Consider the following 19260-nt stretch of genomic DNA (forward strand, 5'->3'; position numbering starts at 1 on the left):
TGACACCATATAATTGTAGCGTATTGAATAGCTTCTCTCTTGGCACACCTTGTCATATGCTTTTTCCAGATCGACAAACCTTAAATACACATCTTTGTTATATTCCCATGCTTCCTCAACTATTTGTCGTAAAGTGAAGATCTGATCCTGATAGCCTCTATTTGGCCTGAATCCAGCTTGTTCTTCACCAACTTTTCTTCCACAATTCTTCTCAATCATTTCTCAAGTATACTTGCATAGATCTTGCCAGGAACATTCAGTAGGGAAATACCTCTGTAATTCTCACATTCAGTTTTATTTCCCTTTTTTTATTTGGGTACTATTAGATCTCTTCTCCAATCATTGGGAATTCGTCCCTCTCTCCAGCTTTCTGAACTATGCAGTGCAGCCACTGTAAGACGTTTACACCACCATACTTCAGCATTTCTGGTCAAATATCATCTACTCCTGCTGCCTTTCCACATTTCAAGCCTTCGATGGCTTTTTCTACTTCAAGTATAGATATGTATTCCTGACTGCATGCATTGTCAGTGTTTTTTAACACTGTGCTATCATCACTGCTTGTTTCTTTTAGCAGTTTTAAAAGTAATCATTCCATACTTCAAGGATATCTTTTTCTCCCATTTTCATGTCACCTTTATCATCTCTAACTCCTTTTACAGCACTCTTTCCTCCATTTCTTAACTTCTTCAACAACCTCAAGAATATCTTATCACCTTCTTGATATTTATTTTCTATGTTCTTGCCAAAGTCCTCCCATGACTTTTGTTTAGCTAGTTTTACACAGTGTTTAGCTTTTTTACATTTGTCTCTGTATTCTCTAAGAGCAAAAGCTGACTTATTTGCCAGGAACTTTTGATATGCTTTCTTCTTTTCCTTCACTGCCTCTTTAACTTCCTGTATCCACCAGGGAGTTCTGATTTTTCTATCCTTGCAAACAACCTCACTATATGCCTCTCTGGCTGAATCAATCAGGGTTTTCTTTAAGGCTTGCCACTGAATCCCCAAGGTTTGGTTTCTGTTCTCAAACTTTCATTTTTTCTTCAACAATCTTTGTGTATTTTAGTCTACAGTTCACATCTGAGAGCTGCTCAACTTTTATTTGCTTTAAAACTTTCTTACATGTTATTCTTTTCAATATGAAATTCAATTTTATCCTGCTGAAGACTAAATAGTGATCGCTTCCAATTTCAAATCCTCTGTACACTCTGGTGTCCTGCACCAGGGAGAAAACATCACTATCAATAATAACATAGTCAATGAGACTTTTCTTATTCCTTGCCTCTTCTCTCCATGTGAATTTGTGCACACTTTTATGTTGGAACATGGTGGTAGTAATAACCATGTTCATGTCCTGAGCAGATCTCCAACAGGTATTTGCCATTATTATTAGCTTTGCTGTTTTCTCCAAATTTTCCCAAAATATTTTTGTATGTCTGACAATCATTTCCTACTCTGCTATTTAGATCCGCATCAAGGACCAACTTTTCCTTTTTCATTGTGTCAGTTGCTTTTTCTAAAGCATCAAACAATGCCTCCACTTTTACCTTAGTAGAACCTTCTATGGAACCATAGGCACAAATGTCTCATTGTCCAATTCCCCATTCTGATATTTGCCCACATCACTCTACTTGAGACTGCCTGCCATTCAAGAAGATTAGCCTCGTATTTTGTGTTGAATACTATGGCTACTCCTTTTCCTTGATTGTCATTTCCTGAATATAACATTTTGTATTTATTGCTCAGAAAGATCTCACCAGTTTTTGTCTTTTTTGTTTCAGTCACCCCTATTATGTCGATCTGGTACTTATCTAATTCTTCAGCTAGCTCCATTTCTTTGCCATTCAGGTTTCTTATGTTGATAGTACCGATCTTTAACTTTGGTGATATTGAGTTGGAGTGTGCTTTCAGATTTGTTCCAGTAGCTGACTTTTTGCTGTTCACCCTGGTTCCCTGGCAAAACCAATATAGAAAATGATGGTACAACAAATGAAAAGATAAATCCCCATAATCAAACAACTATCAGTAATAATCGTTTATTTCACATTACTGTTTACTGCATCAATTTTATTCAAATTAAATAGCGTATCTTACAGTATAGTTAGTTCCAAAAAAGAAAGTTTTTTATATATATATATATATATATATATATATATATATATTACTACAATATATTACTACAATAAGTTTTCTCTTTCATTAAGATGTTTTTTATTATTTTGGCACTTTTTTAGTATATTTATACTAAGCTGTAATAGTTGGTTCACAATTTATGTTGCATCAGAGAAGAATCAGTGAATGTTATATTATATATTTCAGATGTTATATTTTGATCTTCTAATACATTTCTAGCCCCCTATATCCTTTTGCCAGGATGAGATTAGAAAAATACTGTGCAAATTAGACACAAAAAAAGTCTCCTGGCCCTGTTGGCATTCCCCCAATTGTTCTGAAAGTTTGTGCACCAGAACTGACCCCTATCCTATGTCACTTATATATACTCTCCTACTCAACTGGAAATTGGCCTATATTCAGTCCATTCCCAAGAAGGGTGACAAGTCACTGCCATCCAATTACCGCCCTATCTCACTTACCTCAGTCCTGTCAAAGGTAATGGAAAAACCATCAATTCCCAACTCCTTCACTATCTTGAAGCCACTCACCAAATAAATTCTGCCTGTATGGATTCTACCATTGCCAATCAACAGGAGATCTACTCACATATGTCACCCATTTCTGGACAAATGCAATGGAGAGGTTTGGCGAATCTCAAGTCGTTGCACTAGATATCTCCAAAGCCTTCGACCAGGTCTGGCACAAAGGCCTACTAGGTAAACAACAATTATTCAGCCTGACCCAGGACTTCTGTAGGTGGATTGTCAGTTTTTTTCTGGACACACACTGTGTGTGATGGTGGATGGCTCCCCATCCACACAACTCACCTCAACCTACAGAACATCAACCACCACCATCCTCAACTCTGATCTCAAAGCCATCCTACAATGGGGTTCGGATAACCTTATAAATTTCAACGCCGATAAAACCCAGTTCTGTATTATTTCCCATAAAAAAAGAACCATTTTTTCCCAGTATCCTTTGACGGTACCCAAATTTCCAGACAGTTTGAGATCTCACTCCTTGGAATTACCCTCACATCAAACATATCTCAAACATTGCATCCTCAGCCTCAAAAAACTAGGATTTCTCTTTCGCTCAAGACGTTACTTCACCCCTGAACAGGTATTAACATTATACAAGTCACAAATCTGCCCAACTATTGAATACTGCTCCCACATATGGGGTGGGGCCTCCAAAAGCTCTCTCAAAATGCTCGACTCAATACAGAGGAGAGCAATTAGCCTTATCAACAATCCATCCCATAGCAACTCTCCACCCCCACTTTCACACAGATGTATGGTCTCTGCAGTATGAATATTCTACAGATATTTCTGTGGGAAATGCTCATCTGAAATAACATCAATAATTCCTCCACTCAGCACTCATTGGAACACGTGCAGCTGCTGCACAACATCCCTTCACAGTACACCAAGAAACAAACAGAACAAATTTCTTTTCCTCTTCCTTCATCCCTGCAACTGCTGCACTGTGGAACAGTTTCCCACCTGCTGTGGGAAACTGTTCCACAGTGCAGGAACGATTTAAATTCAAATTGTTCATTCAAATCAAATGTAAACAAATTCCTCCTTTCCCAACCTACTACCCATACACAGTACTAATGTACTATAGGTTGACCAACATAAAAAAAATAAAATAAATATCTAGGTCTTGGTGCTCCTGAGTCTTTGTGATCTTGGCATCAAAATAGTTGTTTTTAACCTTTCTTCTCCCATTCTTGAATGCTAACAGTGTTATATTCCTACCTAATATCTTCATTTTTCATATAACTACCTTTCATGCCATCTGTTCACTCTCCTGATTTTTTTTTTTTACCCTCAAAACTAATATGCATGTATTGATACCTGTTTTATTTCTAACTCATCTCACAGATCTATAAGTTAAAACTGGTTTGATCAACACTACCTTGTGTTTTGCTACTTCATTTTAACTAATTTATCTCATTCCATATAAATTTGACTGCTTTCCAACAATACTAGGTTTGATAATTCTATTTTCTATTTCCATATTTAATTTGCCATCTTCACTAAAAATTGTGCCTAAATAGCTGAAGTATTTTACATTTTATAGGTTCCCCACTGAGAATTTCCATGATCCTGCTCATTTATATTGCTGATTTCCATGCCAGATTCACTGCTATTCAATTAAATTAGCCACTTCTGCAAACTTGTACTAGATTTATTTAAGGAGATATCATCCAGATAAACCAGAGAGCTAATTAACATTTTTAATTTTAATATAAGATGAATGTCATTTTTCTTCTTATATGATCTATGTAGATTTTGGAATAGAAGTGAAGATAGCTTGTAACTTACATCTGATTTTACATCAAACCAATTTCCTATACCTCATTCAATTCTAACTGCTAACATACAACTTAAATAAGTAATATATATTGTTCTGTATGTTATATATTTTACCACTGTAGTGTTTTGAACAGCTTCTCTTTTGGTGCCTTGTCATATGCCTTTTCAAAATCTACAGAACTTAAATACATGTCTTATCTTCTCATGATTCCTCAATGATTTGTATTTATGCAAAAATCTAGTTTTGATAACTTTTTTTTTTTAAAGTTTAGTTTTGAACACTGCACACAATACAATCTTAAGTATTTCTGCATTTTGACTAATTCCTATTATTCATGCAGATTTATTAAATGGACTCCTCACCTTACCACTTTCGTTTAATCTATTGTTTATTTTCATATTTAATTGCCATTCTTCACTAAAAATTAGATTTAAATAGCTGAAATATTTCATTTGCTCTGTAGGTTTCCCATTCAGAATATAGCTGATGTTTTCGTCTGCCTCTTTTCATAGTCTAGTCTGTCTTTTTATTACTAATTTTCATATCAAATTTATTAAGCAGTTATTCAAATTCGTTAGAGGATCTTGCAGACTTGTACTGGTTGTATAATTATAACCACATACACACAAGAAAGATATTTAATTAGCCAAATATTTCGGTCTGAAAATTGCAGAGCATCTTCAGTGGCAATGCAAGAACAGTTTTAAAATACAAGGTGGAATACTAACAATAGATCACGCAGCTTGTTCTATTTATAAATGATCTATTGTTAGTATTCCACCTTGTATTTTAAAACTGTTCTTGCATTGCCACTGAAGATGGTCTGCAATTTTCAGACCGAAATATTTGGCTAATTAAATATCTTTCTCGTGTGTACGTGCTTATTATACAATCTTTATGTCACAAGTATCCTTAAAATATCAGACTTGTACTGGATTTTTTTAGGAGTGCATCTTGTACATAAAGTAAAGGGCTAAGTTTCTCCAATTTTGATATCATGTAATACCAATTTTCTTCATAATGTGATCAATATAGATGACGAATAACAGTGGAGGTAATGTGCATCCTTTTATTACACCTGATTTAACATCAAACCATCTTCCTATACATCCTTCAATTCTATATGCTGACTTATAACTCAAATATAGACAATGTACGTGCTTTGTCTTTAGACCATATAATTGTAGTATTTTGAAGAACTTTTCTCTTGGTACTTTATCATGTGCATTTTCCAGATCCTTGTTATATTCCCCTAAATCAGAGTTGCTATGTTGCCCTTCCACAATTTTCTTAGCCTCATCTTAGTATGTTGGCATAAATCTTACCTGGAACATTCATTTTCATATCCTGTTATCTGGAATTTAGCATTTTTTCTGGTCGTTTTCAATCATGCTTATGTAGTCACTACTTCCATATTTGAGCATTTCTTATCAAGTATTATCTGTTCCAGCAGCCTTTCCATATTTATGGTTTTTGGTGTTTTTTCTACCTCAAATATTGATATGTAGTCCTGATTACATTCCTCTTGAATGTTTTCTACCATTGTGCTGTCACTTGTTTCATTTATCAATCTGTCAAAGTAATTAATCCAGATCTTCATTTGATTCCTTTTACAGCATTCTTTCCTCCTTTTCTAAGATTTCTAAGCTATTTCGATAGTCTCCAGAATATTTTGCCATTTTCCTGATATTTATTTTTTATGTTCTTATCAAAGTCTTCCTGTAACTTTTGTTTAGCTAATTTTACATAATGCTTTGCTTTCATACATTTTTCTCTCTATTCCCTCAGAGTACAGGCTGATTTACTTTGCCAGTAAGTTACTTGATATTCTTTCTTCTTTTCCTTGATTGCCTGTAATTTCTTGAATTTACTATGGAATTCTGATTTTTCTATCTTTGCACACAACTTCGTTGCATACCTTCCTAGCTGAACCAGTAAATATTTTCTTTGGTCTACCAGTGAGTCAAGGTTTGGTTTGTGTTTTCAAACTTTCATTTTTTTTTTCTAATGCTATTTGTATATTTGAGTCTACAGTTCATCTCTGAAATGTAGGTATATTAATTAATTTTTTAACATGGAAACACAAATGTTAATAACATTTTATTTTACATATATTATGGCTTGATACTAATAAGCTATTTTCAGTGTAGGAAAACAGCATTCTACCTTGTACAACTGTTACTACACTGAAGATTACTTACTAGTTTTGAGTTGAAATATTTGTAAATAAAGTGTTCTTTAATGTTTCTTGTGTTTCTCTGCTAAAACTGTTATTTTCCTGTTTGAAATCCTCTGTATGCTCTTGTATCCTGAACCAGTATGAATTTATCACAATCCACAATAACATACTTAGACCTTTCTTATTTCTTGTGTCCTCTCTCCATGAAAAGAAATAAATTAATTCAAGATATATAGCATTTCAATAGTAATCATCCCTGTTGAACTCTTTGGTTTATTTATTTTCAAGAAAATAATTTAAATTTTTAACTAATCTTTCTCATGGATGGCAGTTCTTAAAATGTTATTTGGTATTTGTCTTTGTTATAATATTTTAAATAAAATACTTATTTTTACCTTTACCAATGTTTTTTTGAAAATGTATAAAAGAAAAATTTGTAGATCTACTTTTCCCCTTGCATATCATTAATTTCAGATAGAAAGCTGGATTTGTACATGAGCATCATCATGCCTATCAGGGATTTAGGCCTAGAGTGGCCTGTTTCGGCCTTAGAATTTATTTCTTCGAGATCGTAATACATACGCCAAATTGGAATATGATCCTACAAAACGTCAACTTAGAAAATGAAATAAGCTACTTAATGAAACTTCCTCCTTAGATGAAGAAACAATCAAAAAACTTAAGACATACCATGCAAGACTTCCTAGAATTCTTGCATGGTATGAATCTTTTAAGAGGAAGGACAAACTCTCGCCTTTGATGTTGCCTGGCATTTATGAAATTCCATGCTCATTCAAATTGTCTTACTTTGGACAAACAGGTAGGTCTGTTCAGAAACGCATCTCAGAACATCAAGACCACATTCGTCTTTTTAAACCACAGAAATCTGGCCTCTCTCAACATGGAATTGAAAATCCAAACCATAGGATCCATTGGGAAAAGTCTAAACTTATACATAGATCTTTATATAAACATGAACATTTATACAAAGAAAGTTCTGAAGCCCTACTACATAGAACAAACTTAAATCACAACGATGTTCTTACTATTCCTAAAGTATGGGAAATTGTCATACAAAATTGCATTAAATAATTAATTTTTTTATTTTATTTTTTTGTAACACGTTACGCACGTTTAATGAGATTCTATTGTAATCATGCACCCTAACTGTATGTTATTCCTATTTATAATAAATTTAGTTTAATCCTTTATCCAAGTGTGAGCAAACAAAGTTTGCACCTGAAAGTATCTTCAGGACTGGGGTAAGGTGGTACAACACCAGGGCACTCCTTGCAAAGGTGGAGCAAGCTACTAACACTCCTATCTCAGTATCTCCCATAATGCAAAACACATCTCCTTGCGGATATGTCTAATGTTATGCATTAAGGAAAGGGCCACAACCCAGACTAGTTTCGACCTTTATTGAGGTCTCTTCAGTGGGAGCCAGGCCCAAGTGGAGATACCAGGCCGAAGCATTAGCAGGTCATCTCTACCTATAGGAGTTGCCAAATGGTGTGCCACCCTTTTTTTAATAAATTACTCTGGATTTAGAGAAAGATGTTGAAAGTTTATTTTTCTTCTTATTATTATATAATAATATTATTATTATTATACTCTAACCAAGTGAAAAATAAACTTTCAACAAGTTATTCCTATTATTGTTTTAAACTACTGTACTGATGATGTCCTAAGATACTTAGGATGAAATATTTACAATTAAATAATTTTCACTGTGGTTAATACGTGTGTTTCTTTTAATTATGATCGCACCACAGGTTTCGTTATTTAAAAAAAAAAAAAATCAAATGTAATAATCAATGGTAAAAATTACAATATTCTTCCAAGATCGATTACTGTATTAATAATTCATTTTATATGGTACTCTTTTAGGAAAGAAAAAATTAAATGCAAAGTAAATGTTTAATAAATACTTGTACCTATGTTATTTACTGCAATTTTTTTAACAAAAGATGTTATCAAGAGTCATTTGAACAGTTTTAGTTTTTTTCTTATCGGCATAAATTCTACGATAACAAGCAATAAAACAAAGAAAAAACACTGCAAATATAATACATGGTGGTACAAATTAAGTGGATATCGAATCAAACATTATTTCTTAGCAGAATATAGAAACTACAAGTGTTTCGAAACTAAAAGTTTCGACAGATGCAAGCATAAGCAATCTTATGGGCAACTCGTAGTAAAGGTGGAGTAAGCTTCAGATCACTTTCCTTAGTATTTTCTATAATGTAAAACACATCTCCTAGAGGAGATGTATGATAAATAAGCCTTTGGCTCTATTTCAGTAATGTTAAATTGTGAATGAAGAATTTTATGATTTATTAATACTTCATTCATGATTTAACATATATTGTATTTCCTGAGCTAAGTTTGCTCCTGTGTAAGTTGTAAATTAAACACTTACTGTTAAATTTTTATTGAAATAATAATTGTAATTTTTTTTAATTATTTATTCTGTATAAATTCTTTATATAACCCGTAAATATATCCTAAATGAATTGTGATATATGTTTTTTATTATTGTAAATGAAAGTGAAAGTAAATTTAAGCAATTCTGCTAATGAGATTTGATTGGTCACTGTCAAGGAAATGGAGTTATTTTTAGGTAGCTTGTGATTAGAGCATGAGTACTGTATACAAAGGGGAGAAGCGAGTTATGAGCTGAACTAACTGGTCAGAACCGGATTTTGGCTGGAAAGAGGAGAACATAGTTAATTCGAAAATGAAAGTAAGATATAGGGAGAAGCATTGGAGACGGCATAGGAAGTCGTTAATGAGTTGCAGAAAGGGAATTTATATATGCCGTAAATCGTTTAGGAAAGGACTGGGAATTAATAGGCATTTCGAATTATTTCTATGGTAGTTCTGATACTACGACATATTCCAAATGTTTAGTGGAAGAATAGTGCAGAACTGAAGTTGATACATAGAAAAAAATAAGAAATTAGTAGATAACTTAAACCAAGTGCATCAAGATTTGTGTATTTCTGTGTCTACAATCCAGTTATTATAGTGAAGATTTCTTTTGAATTGTGTTGCCATAAAGTAAAATTGAGCGAGAATTTCAAATGTGCCTATGCGACTTCGATGTGTAGAAGCAGTAACCCGGTAAGAGTTGCCATTTCTATAACCTGTGAAGCTATAACAGTTAACTCCGTTAGATATATTTTGACCTTAGCTGTGGTGTTATGTCAATTAATAGTCGGATGTTAAGTGTACTGAAGTACTTTTCCCTCAAAATAATAAGTGTTATGTTGTTCTATTTAGTGTTAGCTGACTGAGAAAGAATATAGTGTAGCTTGTCATAAGATTAGTTATTGTGACAATAAGAAAGTTAAGCCTTTAAGAACTATTTTCAACTTGTTTGACTGAGCATAAAGAACTGAAAAATGAATTTTGATGGTTAATGGATTGTAATTATTCAGAATACCTTAAACTGAGCTAATATATTTATAATATGATTCATCCAATTGGATAGAGGAAACTAAGTGAAAAAAATACTGATGCTTTAAGAATTAAGAAATGTTAAGATTAGTCATGATCCTCAAACCTAATTGAGAAGTTATTAACATCTGAATGTGAATTTTGTAATTTTTTTTAATTGATAACTTTTTGCAGATATTTATACTTGAATGTATATGTTGTACTATTCCATATTAAATGTTTTCTTTTGTTGAGTTAAACTTGGTGTTTGCCTGATTTTCTTTCATTGCATCGCTCATAAAATTAATCGGACCTTTGCGGAAGCCTTAAAAGATAATAACCTTGGCCTGTAGATAAAGTGATAAAATAAGTATAGCTGATGGTTGATTCCTCTATACTATTTAGACTAATCTGAATATAGGGTGGCACAGTATAATACAAATTTCTTTATATTCAGATGAGCATCAATCAACTAGCAAAGAAAAACGGAATTTAAAGAGGTAAAGATAAGATTAACAAACCAACAAAAATGGAACAGTCAGTTAGGTAGGACATTCCAACAGTAATAATACATGATGGTTTATTTATTTTCAGTTACAATCTAGAAATTATTGAACAAAGAATAAAAAAAAAAACTAAACCATACTATACTGACATCGGAGGTCGCGATATCTCTCGGATACAATTTACTGTCAAATATCACAGACCTTTACATAACATGTGTTATGTAAAGGTCTGTGATACATAACAAACTGACAGCAAAAAACAGTGCAGAATATCACTCATAACATGAATATACAGCTACTCATGACCTCCAAGCTATACACTGATCAAATCAAATCCCGCGTTAAGCAAGGGATACCTGTACTTCCTCTCTTCTCTTTACATGTTAATGGCTTGTCACAACTAAGTAACTTGATTTTGTATAAACAAAATTAATGTTATGCTGGATAGTTAATTTTGTCTGCATAGTATACTATCTCTGTCATTAGTATATTTTTCTGGCTAGTTTGCCTGTTTTGTGGGATGAAAAGATGAAAAACCTGAGTTTCTAGGAGGAAATGCCTTTCTGCCTCCATGTGAAATTGGCTGACTCACCTGAAGTTGAAAACTTTCTTCATAATTTTAGACAGAACCTCATTTTTTTTCCAGTGAAGGTGTATTCATGTTGTCAATTAAGCTGTAGAAGTCTGAAGAACAGTTTTTTCCCTTCAAAATTTCAACTAATTGATTTTTATTTATCATGACTCCATATGATGAAGGAATCATCTACTCTCCTAATATAGCCCTAATACCATGTAAAACAGGTGGTCCTCTAACAGCCAAGTTCTGAAATTTCATTTAGTCTTTAGATAATAAATGCCCAATTTAGCCATAAATACTGTACTGTTACAACTTGAACAGCACATAAACCTTTAATCTATCAGCAAATCATTTACAGCTTTCAGCACATACAAACAACATGCATGTAGCAGCACTCCATTTTTGAATTTGAAATGTTCCTCTTTTGCTTTCATGCACACCCGAAGTCTGTGAGGCCACACATCAATGGTGGCACGCACAGTATCAAATAGAAACGCTACCACTGCTCACTCCAAATCCAACTTCAGGATGGTGATGCTGGGGCTGTCATTTCTTGCAGGCTACTCTCTCAAGCTCTGACCACAATCTGAAGTCCAACGGATTCAGATCAGGACTTCCAGATGGCCAATCAGGTGGTGATGTGTGGTTGGGCACATTTGCCTCCAACTCCTGTTCTGTGGTCATACCATAGGTTCCAGCATGGTCTTTATACACTTTCTCGCAGAAATGCAACTTGGACCCCCCCCCCCAATACATCGATCCCCTACAAACCATCATTGATGTGACATGAACTCTGTGAATCCTGGGTGCTATGGCATGTGCTGTGTGACCATCTGGAGCATATACCAGATTATTTTGGCAGTTAAATGAATCTTCAATGGTGAAAACCTTCTCGTCTATGAAGAGGATATCTCTGTGTCTGTTGTTCACGTGCCACCGGAGAGAAGTGCCTTTGATTTTATTACCCTCTGCTGCATAAGTTGTGGTGTTTGGAAGTATCCTGTAGAATGACGATAGGCTCTCACCCCCAAGTCATCAGTACATGTGACATTGCTCTCTGCAAAACATTCATCTCTCACAACATCGCTTTTCTTCATTCTCACAGGATTATGACCGAGGTGTGCCTTCACTGCCCTCACAAGTTGTTGTGTCCTATGCAGTGTGGTCTCGACCTGTTCTTTGCCAGTTCGATACAACTTCTGTATCATTATAATGGTTGATAGTCCAATACACAAAAATCTTACTGATCTTGAGCATTTTTAGCATGTTTCAAATAGCAGGTGGCTGCATTCCAACCTTGTGAAGTGCTATTACATCTACATGGGTCTCATCATCTCCCCACTGCATGTTAACCCACACAGCTAGACAACTCTCTACTGATAAACATGCAAATGTTGACTGTGCATCGCGCCTCTAATGGAACCGGCTTGTGCAATTCTGTGGACAGTGCACTGGTGTGCAGAATTTGTAGCAGTATGTATGGCAAGACTGCATAGTACTATTATGATATGTTTTTTCTTTTGTATAATTGCATCTGTCATCTTAGATGACGACAGATGACTTGTAGGTAATGATTTTGTATTTTATTATGTTACAGGTGGTTGTTACCAATCAGATGACAACCAAAATCAACTCTGAAGGATTCTACTTGGCTCCTTCACTGGGAGAAAGCTGGGGTCATGCATCTTCATTTAGAATCATATTATTTTGTATTAATGAACAAAGGCATGCTTTGCTCTGTAAATCACCTTGGCGACCAAATGGTTTGGTTCCATATCAGATAATGGTAAATTATTTTAGAATTTTTATTCTACAATTTTTTTTTAAATTGAAATTCAGATCTCTGTAGAGAAATTGTGTCTGTCATAATCAGAATAAGTTGATGCATTTTTTAATGAGGAGCATGTTAAATATGTCTGTTAGCAGCAGATAAATATTTCCCAGGGAAATATCCACTACTTGGAAAGAACTCAGTGGACACATGCCCCCCCCCCCCCCCCATATGGGCAAGGTGCCATGCCATGGAAAGAGTCACTTATTTTTTTAGCCAGTATAAATTGGAGGAATATGATGCTGTGGAGTAAGTGTAACTGTGTTCAGGTGAAATGACTGCAAAAAAGGAACTGGTGATATTTTTTGAAGAGGCATGGTGATAGGATTCCATGTTGCAGGCCTGTCTGTTCTGCAAATTGTTGCCAAAGTGGGACATCCCAATCTACTATGCTTACCAAATGTGACTGTAGGACGCCATTCGTCAGTCGACACATTGAATGCAGAGTTCTGGGAATCAACTGGACTGGAACATGAATCTGCACAAAAACATTCAGAACTGAGGCCCACAACATGGGTTTCCATGAACTTGTGAGCTCCACATTACCTGAATCAACATGCAGCAGTGGCGCAAGAGTGTGTACAAGTTGAACGTTCAACTTGAAAAACCGTGTTATGGAGTCACCCTACACCCTCTGCCGAGCAGATGGATGAGTGTGGTGGATACCTGGTGAATATCTCTTACCAGCATGCGTAATCCCAACTATGAAATTCTGGTGTAATCCTGGTTTGGCCTCAGACCTCTGTTTGTGGTGCCACGGACATTGAACTCCGAGAATATCTGAACATTCTGGACAATGCAATGCTTTCTACTTTGTGGCGTTTCTATGAATGTCATCCCACTCGCCTGGCCTTCACAGAGCCTTGATCTCAACCCTATTGAACATCTGTGGGATGAACTGGAGCATCATGTGGAGTCAATGGACATCATCCACCTCACAACAGTCCAGGACCTCATTACATGCCTAAAGGAAGAATGGTTCAAAATTCTTATTGATTTCTATCATACACTTGTGGAAAGTTCCCATAGGATTGCTACAATCTTCACAGTAAAAAGAGGTCCTACATCTTATTAAGGTGGGTGTCATGGCTGTTTGTTCCTTATACTATGGTGTCCATTGACTTCTTTCCAATGTTAATGGTAACTTTCCATGGAAAGTTACCATGCTTGGAAGAATCCATACACTTTATGGATCTATCTGAAGACCTGTTTTCGTCTAAATATATTAATTATTAATTCTCAAAAAATTTTGTTTGGATTGTTTTATCATAATTTTATGATCATCTGATATCTAACATTTCAAAGAGATGCATTGTGTTAGCAAAATGCTCAGGAAAAAAACTTCAAATATACAATAAAAATCCCATTGTAATATTCGTTTGAAAACATAAATAGGACCACATATGCTTAAGGCAGATTGAAATTTCACCTTTATCTAATCTAAATGTTGATCACAATGATTCAGTATTATAAAATGAAGATTTGTTAACAAGGACTTCACATAATTTCACACCGCGTTACATATTTTTTTATGTAGATTTCTGAAAGGTGGAGTATATTTTACAAAATCCTTTAAAACACAAAACTATTGAAATTTGAGTAATATGTAGTTGGCTCACTATAACCATCTAATAGGAACTACAGGAATAGTTACTGGATAGTTTGTGAATTTCTTTCAGAATAGCATTGTGCCTAAAAGATTTTGTTCAAACTTTTTATTAATTTGTTATAGTGACTGAGTTTGCTTTAACTCTAATAGTGAATGTATTGCCTGTAGTGAGAGTTAACTTTATTTATTTATGACTCCTGTTCACAAAAGGGTGAAAACTTATAGTACATTAGTAGTACTTTGGGTGGGGTAATTATTATTATATGACACCTCAAGGGAGTCCAAAGACTCATTGAGAGAGGGCACCTGCTCTACAGCTCTGTCTCCACCACTCAAATTCACCAACTACAACAAACTGCAACTACACTCATCATCTACCACCCACTATGACCACTAGTACTTTCACAGACAAACACAAACATTCATGCCCATGGCAGGAATCGAACCCACAGCCTTTTGGCTGGAGAATGGATATGCTAACCACTCGACCAACCCTGGCCTGCAAGGTTGGTTATTTTAAAATATATACAAGTATATGGCAAGCATAGTGTTTTATGGATGCTACCTAATAAACATGATTAAGTCATAAAATGCAGTTAAATTTTATGCTAAGAATAGAAACATTCATATATCTTTCAAGCTTAATAGAAGAAAAGACTTGCCTTCTATAATTCAGAATTCTAGGTTGCTGGATGGCTTAATCGTGTCTTTTGTTTTTTTATGAAAAGCATAGTTAACCACAAATACAAACTCGTATAATATACTAACTAACATGATTATAACAGCGAAAATAGCAACAATAGAAAAGTAAAAGAACAATGTAAAGTTAAAATAATAAATAGACAACTTCTGCCAATTGAAGATAGAATAAAAACTTAAAATGATAAAAATCAGTATATTTCTTATTGATATGATTTATCTTAAAGAATAATGAGATATGATTAGTGAAAAAAAAAATCTCTATATTTAGGATCATGGTAATCTAATTGTGGATGCACTATAAATATACACTTACGTATACATTTAAATATATGTTGTATATTTTAAATGATATTTTATGGGTAACTGCTCAAATTTTTGTTAAAGTATTAGTACAATTACAAAGGTTAATTATTTGTTGCTGATATAAACAGTAATAAAAATTTGTTTTGGATTTCTAATTTCATTGAAAGTTTATTTTTCACTTGGTTAGACTACAATAAATTTAGTTTAATCCTTTATCCAAGTGTGAGCAAACAAAGTTTGTGCCTGAAAGTATCTTCAGGACTGGGGTCAGGTAGTACAACACCGGGAAACTCCTAGCAAAGGTAGACCAAACCAACATCACTCCTATCTCAGTATCTCCCATAATGCAAAACACATCTCCTTGCGGATATGTATAATCTGGGCCTGGCTTCCACTGAAGAGATCTCAACAAAGGTCGAAACTAGTCTGGGTAGTGGCCCTTCCCTTAATGCATAACATTATATCTGCAAGGAGATGTGCTTTGCATTTATGGGAGATACTGAGATAGGAGTGATGTTAGCTTGGTCCACCTTTGCTATGAGTTGTGTGGTGTTTTGCTACCTGACCCCAGTCCTGAATATACTTTCAGGTGCAAAATTTGTTTGCTCACACTTGAATAAATGATTAAAATAAATTTATTCTAATTTCATTGTTTAGATCCTTAGAAGTTTTGGAGGACTTGTAGGCATTTATGTTAATTTAACAGTTTTTGTGAAATAGGAGTGGTCAGAATCAATGTAGGCAGTTTTCCATGTTACTCACTTTTATCGTATATATTCCTGCTGATGTCATCACATAGTTCAGTTAGATGAAGAGCATTAATAGAATTGTCTTTCATATTCCATCACCAAATGTATGCTGCTCCTAATTTATTAAGTAAAAATAACATTTTGTTTTTCCCCCCAGTGCATATGGTGTCATCAGTATATCTAATCTGACATAAACATATGTCAGAAATTAGAGAAATAACTAAATTTATCAAAGAGAATGTATATTTGGTTTATTTGAGAGTTTAGTTGGTGTGTGAACTTTTAGATGCTGATCATTTAAAACTAAAGAGTGGACAGTGTCAAGTGTTTGGGGAATGTCATTATTTGTGTATCTGTTTGATTGAAGGATGTTAGAATATCATCTGATGACAATGTTTAAATTCTTATGTCTGATGAAGATATTGTCTGCTTTTTGTCATGAACCTAGAGTTACTTAGCAAGGTTTTCAGTAAATTAGTGTTTTTATGTGAGATAATGGAGTGTACTGGTTAACCTTCTTTATGAATTTTGATTGGCAGTTATGGAGGGCAGTGAAGAAGTATAATCTTTTTAAACCCTGTGTAATCTTTTTCATTGCAAATTTTTATCTACTTTTCTTAGTTTTTTAATTCATGTAATGTTTTGTCTGTTTTTTGATAAGATTGAAATTGGATCAGTAGCTATTCTTTGATATGGCTTTGGTCTTTTATAATATCTTCTATTTTATTCTAATAACTTTTAGTAGGTGAGAAAGGAGATTAGATTACATTAAGTCTTTTTGGATTATAAGCTTCCAGTTCTGTTTTGCTTGTCAGTGATATGTCTTTTGGAGGAATATTCTTTTTATGGGGGTGGGGTGATCATGAAGTTTAATCCTTTATTTAGAACCATTATTTCATCTGGTATAAGGGTGTAATTTGATAGGCTTATTAATTGGTTAAATGACCTTAGTGGTAGAAGACTGAGGAAAAAGACAGAAAGATTGGGGGGGGGAGGCAGTACTGCTATGTTGATTAACCAGTGCATTTCATTTCATTTTTTTTTTTTTTTTTTTAAATATTGCACTTCTATTAGATGAGTTACATTAATAATTTGTGACATGGTTTTGAAAGGAATGCCATTCATTCTGGTTTAAAGTATTCTTCTTGATCGTGCATTTTTAGAAAAATTAAACATGGAAACTTAAAGATGAAATTTATTAGTTGTAAAATTTTCACTTATGTATCATAGGCATCCTCAGAACATTGAAAATGGAACAGCATATAAAATTACAATTAAAGAATCATTTTCAAAAAGTGCCACTATAGTGTTAATAGGACAACAAACAGTCAGTAAAAGCACCCAATTATTTTAAAAAAAGTCATCATCATCATCAAATTCCTGCCATGTACCCTCAAGGGGTGTACAGGATATGACAGTACTACATGAAAAAATTAAATCATTACTAACTTCCTATCTACAATTTTCCTCCAAATCAGTCTGTTACTTGTCAAGACTCCAACATTATCAGATCTTATATTTCTATCGTCTAAGGCACTTTGTACCGTATCAATCCACCTATATCTTGGTCTTCCTCTGGGTCGTTTTCCTGCCAACCTGGCAGAGAACACTTGTTTTGCTAATCTTTCCTCTCCCATTCTATTTAAGTGACCATACCATCTGAGATTAGCTCTGCTAACGCATTCCTGGATGCTGACAATGTCAAGTTCTTTCCTAATATCCTCATTTTTAATATGATGTTGCCATTGATGCCATCTGTTCACGCCTCTAATCTTTCTCAGGACTCTCATATCTGCGGTCTCTAGTCTTTGGTCAAGTGTTTTACTTCTGACCCAGCTCTCAGATCCATAAGTTAAAATTGGTTTGAACACAGTCTTGTATACAGCTAATTTAGTGTTCCGACTAATTTCTTTCTTATCCCATATGAATTTATTCAATTGACTTCCCACGATACCAGCTTTGCTGATTCTGTTGTCTATTTCTATATTTAGTTTACCATCTTCAGCAAAAATTGTGCCTAAGTAGCTGAAATGTTTTACTTGTTCCACAGGTTCTCCATTCACAACACAGTTGACATTTTCAATGATTCTGCCTATTTTCATTGTCTTTGTCTTTTTATTGCTGACCTTCATACCATATCTATTACAACAGCTATTCAATTTAGTCAGAGAATCTTGCAGACTTGTAGCGGATTTATTTAGAAGTATAACATCATCCGCATAAAGCAAAGAACTGACATTAACATCTCCAATTTTGATATCAGGTTTAATACCACATTCCTTCATAATGTGATCCATATAGATAATGAATAACAGAGTGGATAATGTACATCCTTGTCTCACACCATATTTAACATTAAACCATCTTCCTGTACTTCCTTCAATTCTAACTGCTGACTCACAACTCAAATAAAGACTAAGTATTGCTTGATATAATGCCCCATTGACACCATATAACTGCAGCGTATTGAATAGCTTCTCTCTTGGCACCTTGTCATATGCCTTTTCCAAATCGACAAAACTTAAATACAGATCTTTGTTATATTCCCATGCTTTCTCGACTATTTGTCGTAAAGAAGATCTGATCCTGACAGCCTCTATTTGGCCTGAATCCAGCTTGTTCTTCACCAAGCTTTTCTTCCACAATTCTTCTCAACCGTTTCTCAAGTATACTTGCATAGATCTTGCCAGGAACACTCAGTAGGGAAATACCTCTGTAATTCTCACATTCAGTTTTATTTCCCTTTTTATATATGGGTACTATGAGAGCTCTACTCCAATCATCGGGAATTCGTCCCTCTGTCCAGGCTTTTTGAACTATGCAGTGCAGCCACTGTAAGACTCTTATACCACCATACTTCAGCATTTCTGGTCGAATATCATCTACTCCTGCTGCCTTTCCATATTTCAAGCCTTTG

At 34.4% G+C, this 19260-nt stretch overlaps 1 protein-coding gene across 3 annotated transcripts in view; it reads left to right on the forward strand.

Moving 5' to 3' along the window:
- Positions 1-19260, forward strand: part of LOC150097907 (DNA repair protein RAD51 homolog 3-like) — a 168257-nt gene that overhangs the window by 127187 nt on the left and 21810 nt on the right. For 2 of the 3 annotated variants that reach the window (XM_090406538.1, XM_090406539.1), the window contains one exon: positions 12747-12935. The exons of the other annotated variant lie outside the window; for it this stretch is intronic. In XM_090406538.1, coding sequence (XP_090262664.1) covers positions 12747-12935 — 189 coding nt within the window. The remainder of the gene's footprint in view (positions 1-12746; positions 12936-19260) is intronic. 3 annotated transcript variants of the gene reach the window in all.

This window comes from Typopeltis vanoorti, chromosome 16 (genome assembly GCF_054136105.1).
Source record: "Typopeltis vanoorti isolate ZY-2024b chromosome 16, IOZ_Tvanoo_1.0, whole genome shotgun sequence".
NCBI lineage: Eukaryota > Metazoa > Arthropoda > Arachnida > Uropygi > Thelyphonidae > Typopeltis > Typopeltis vanoorti.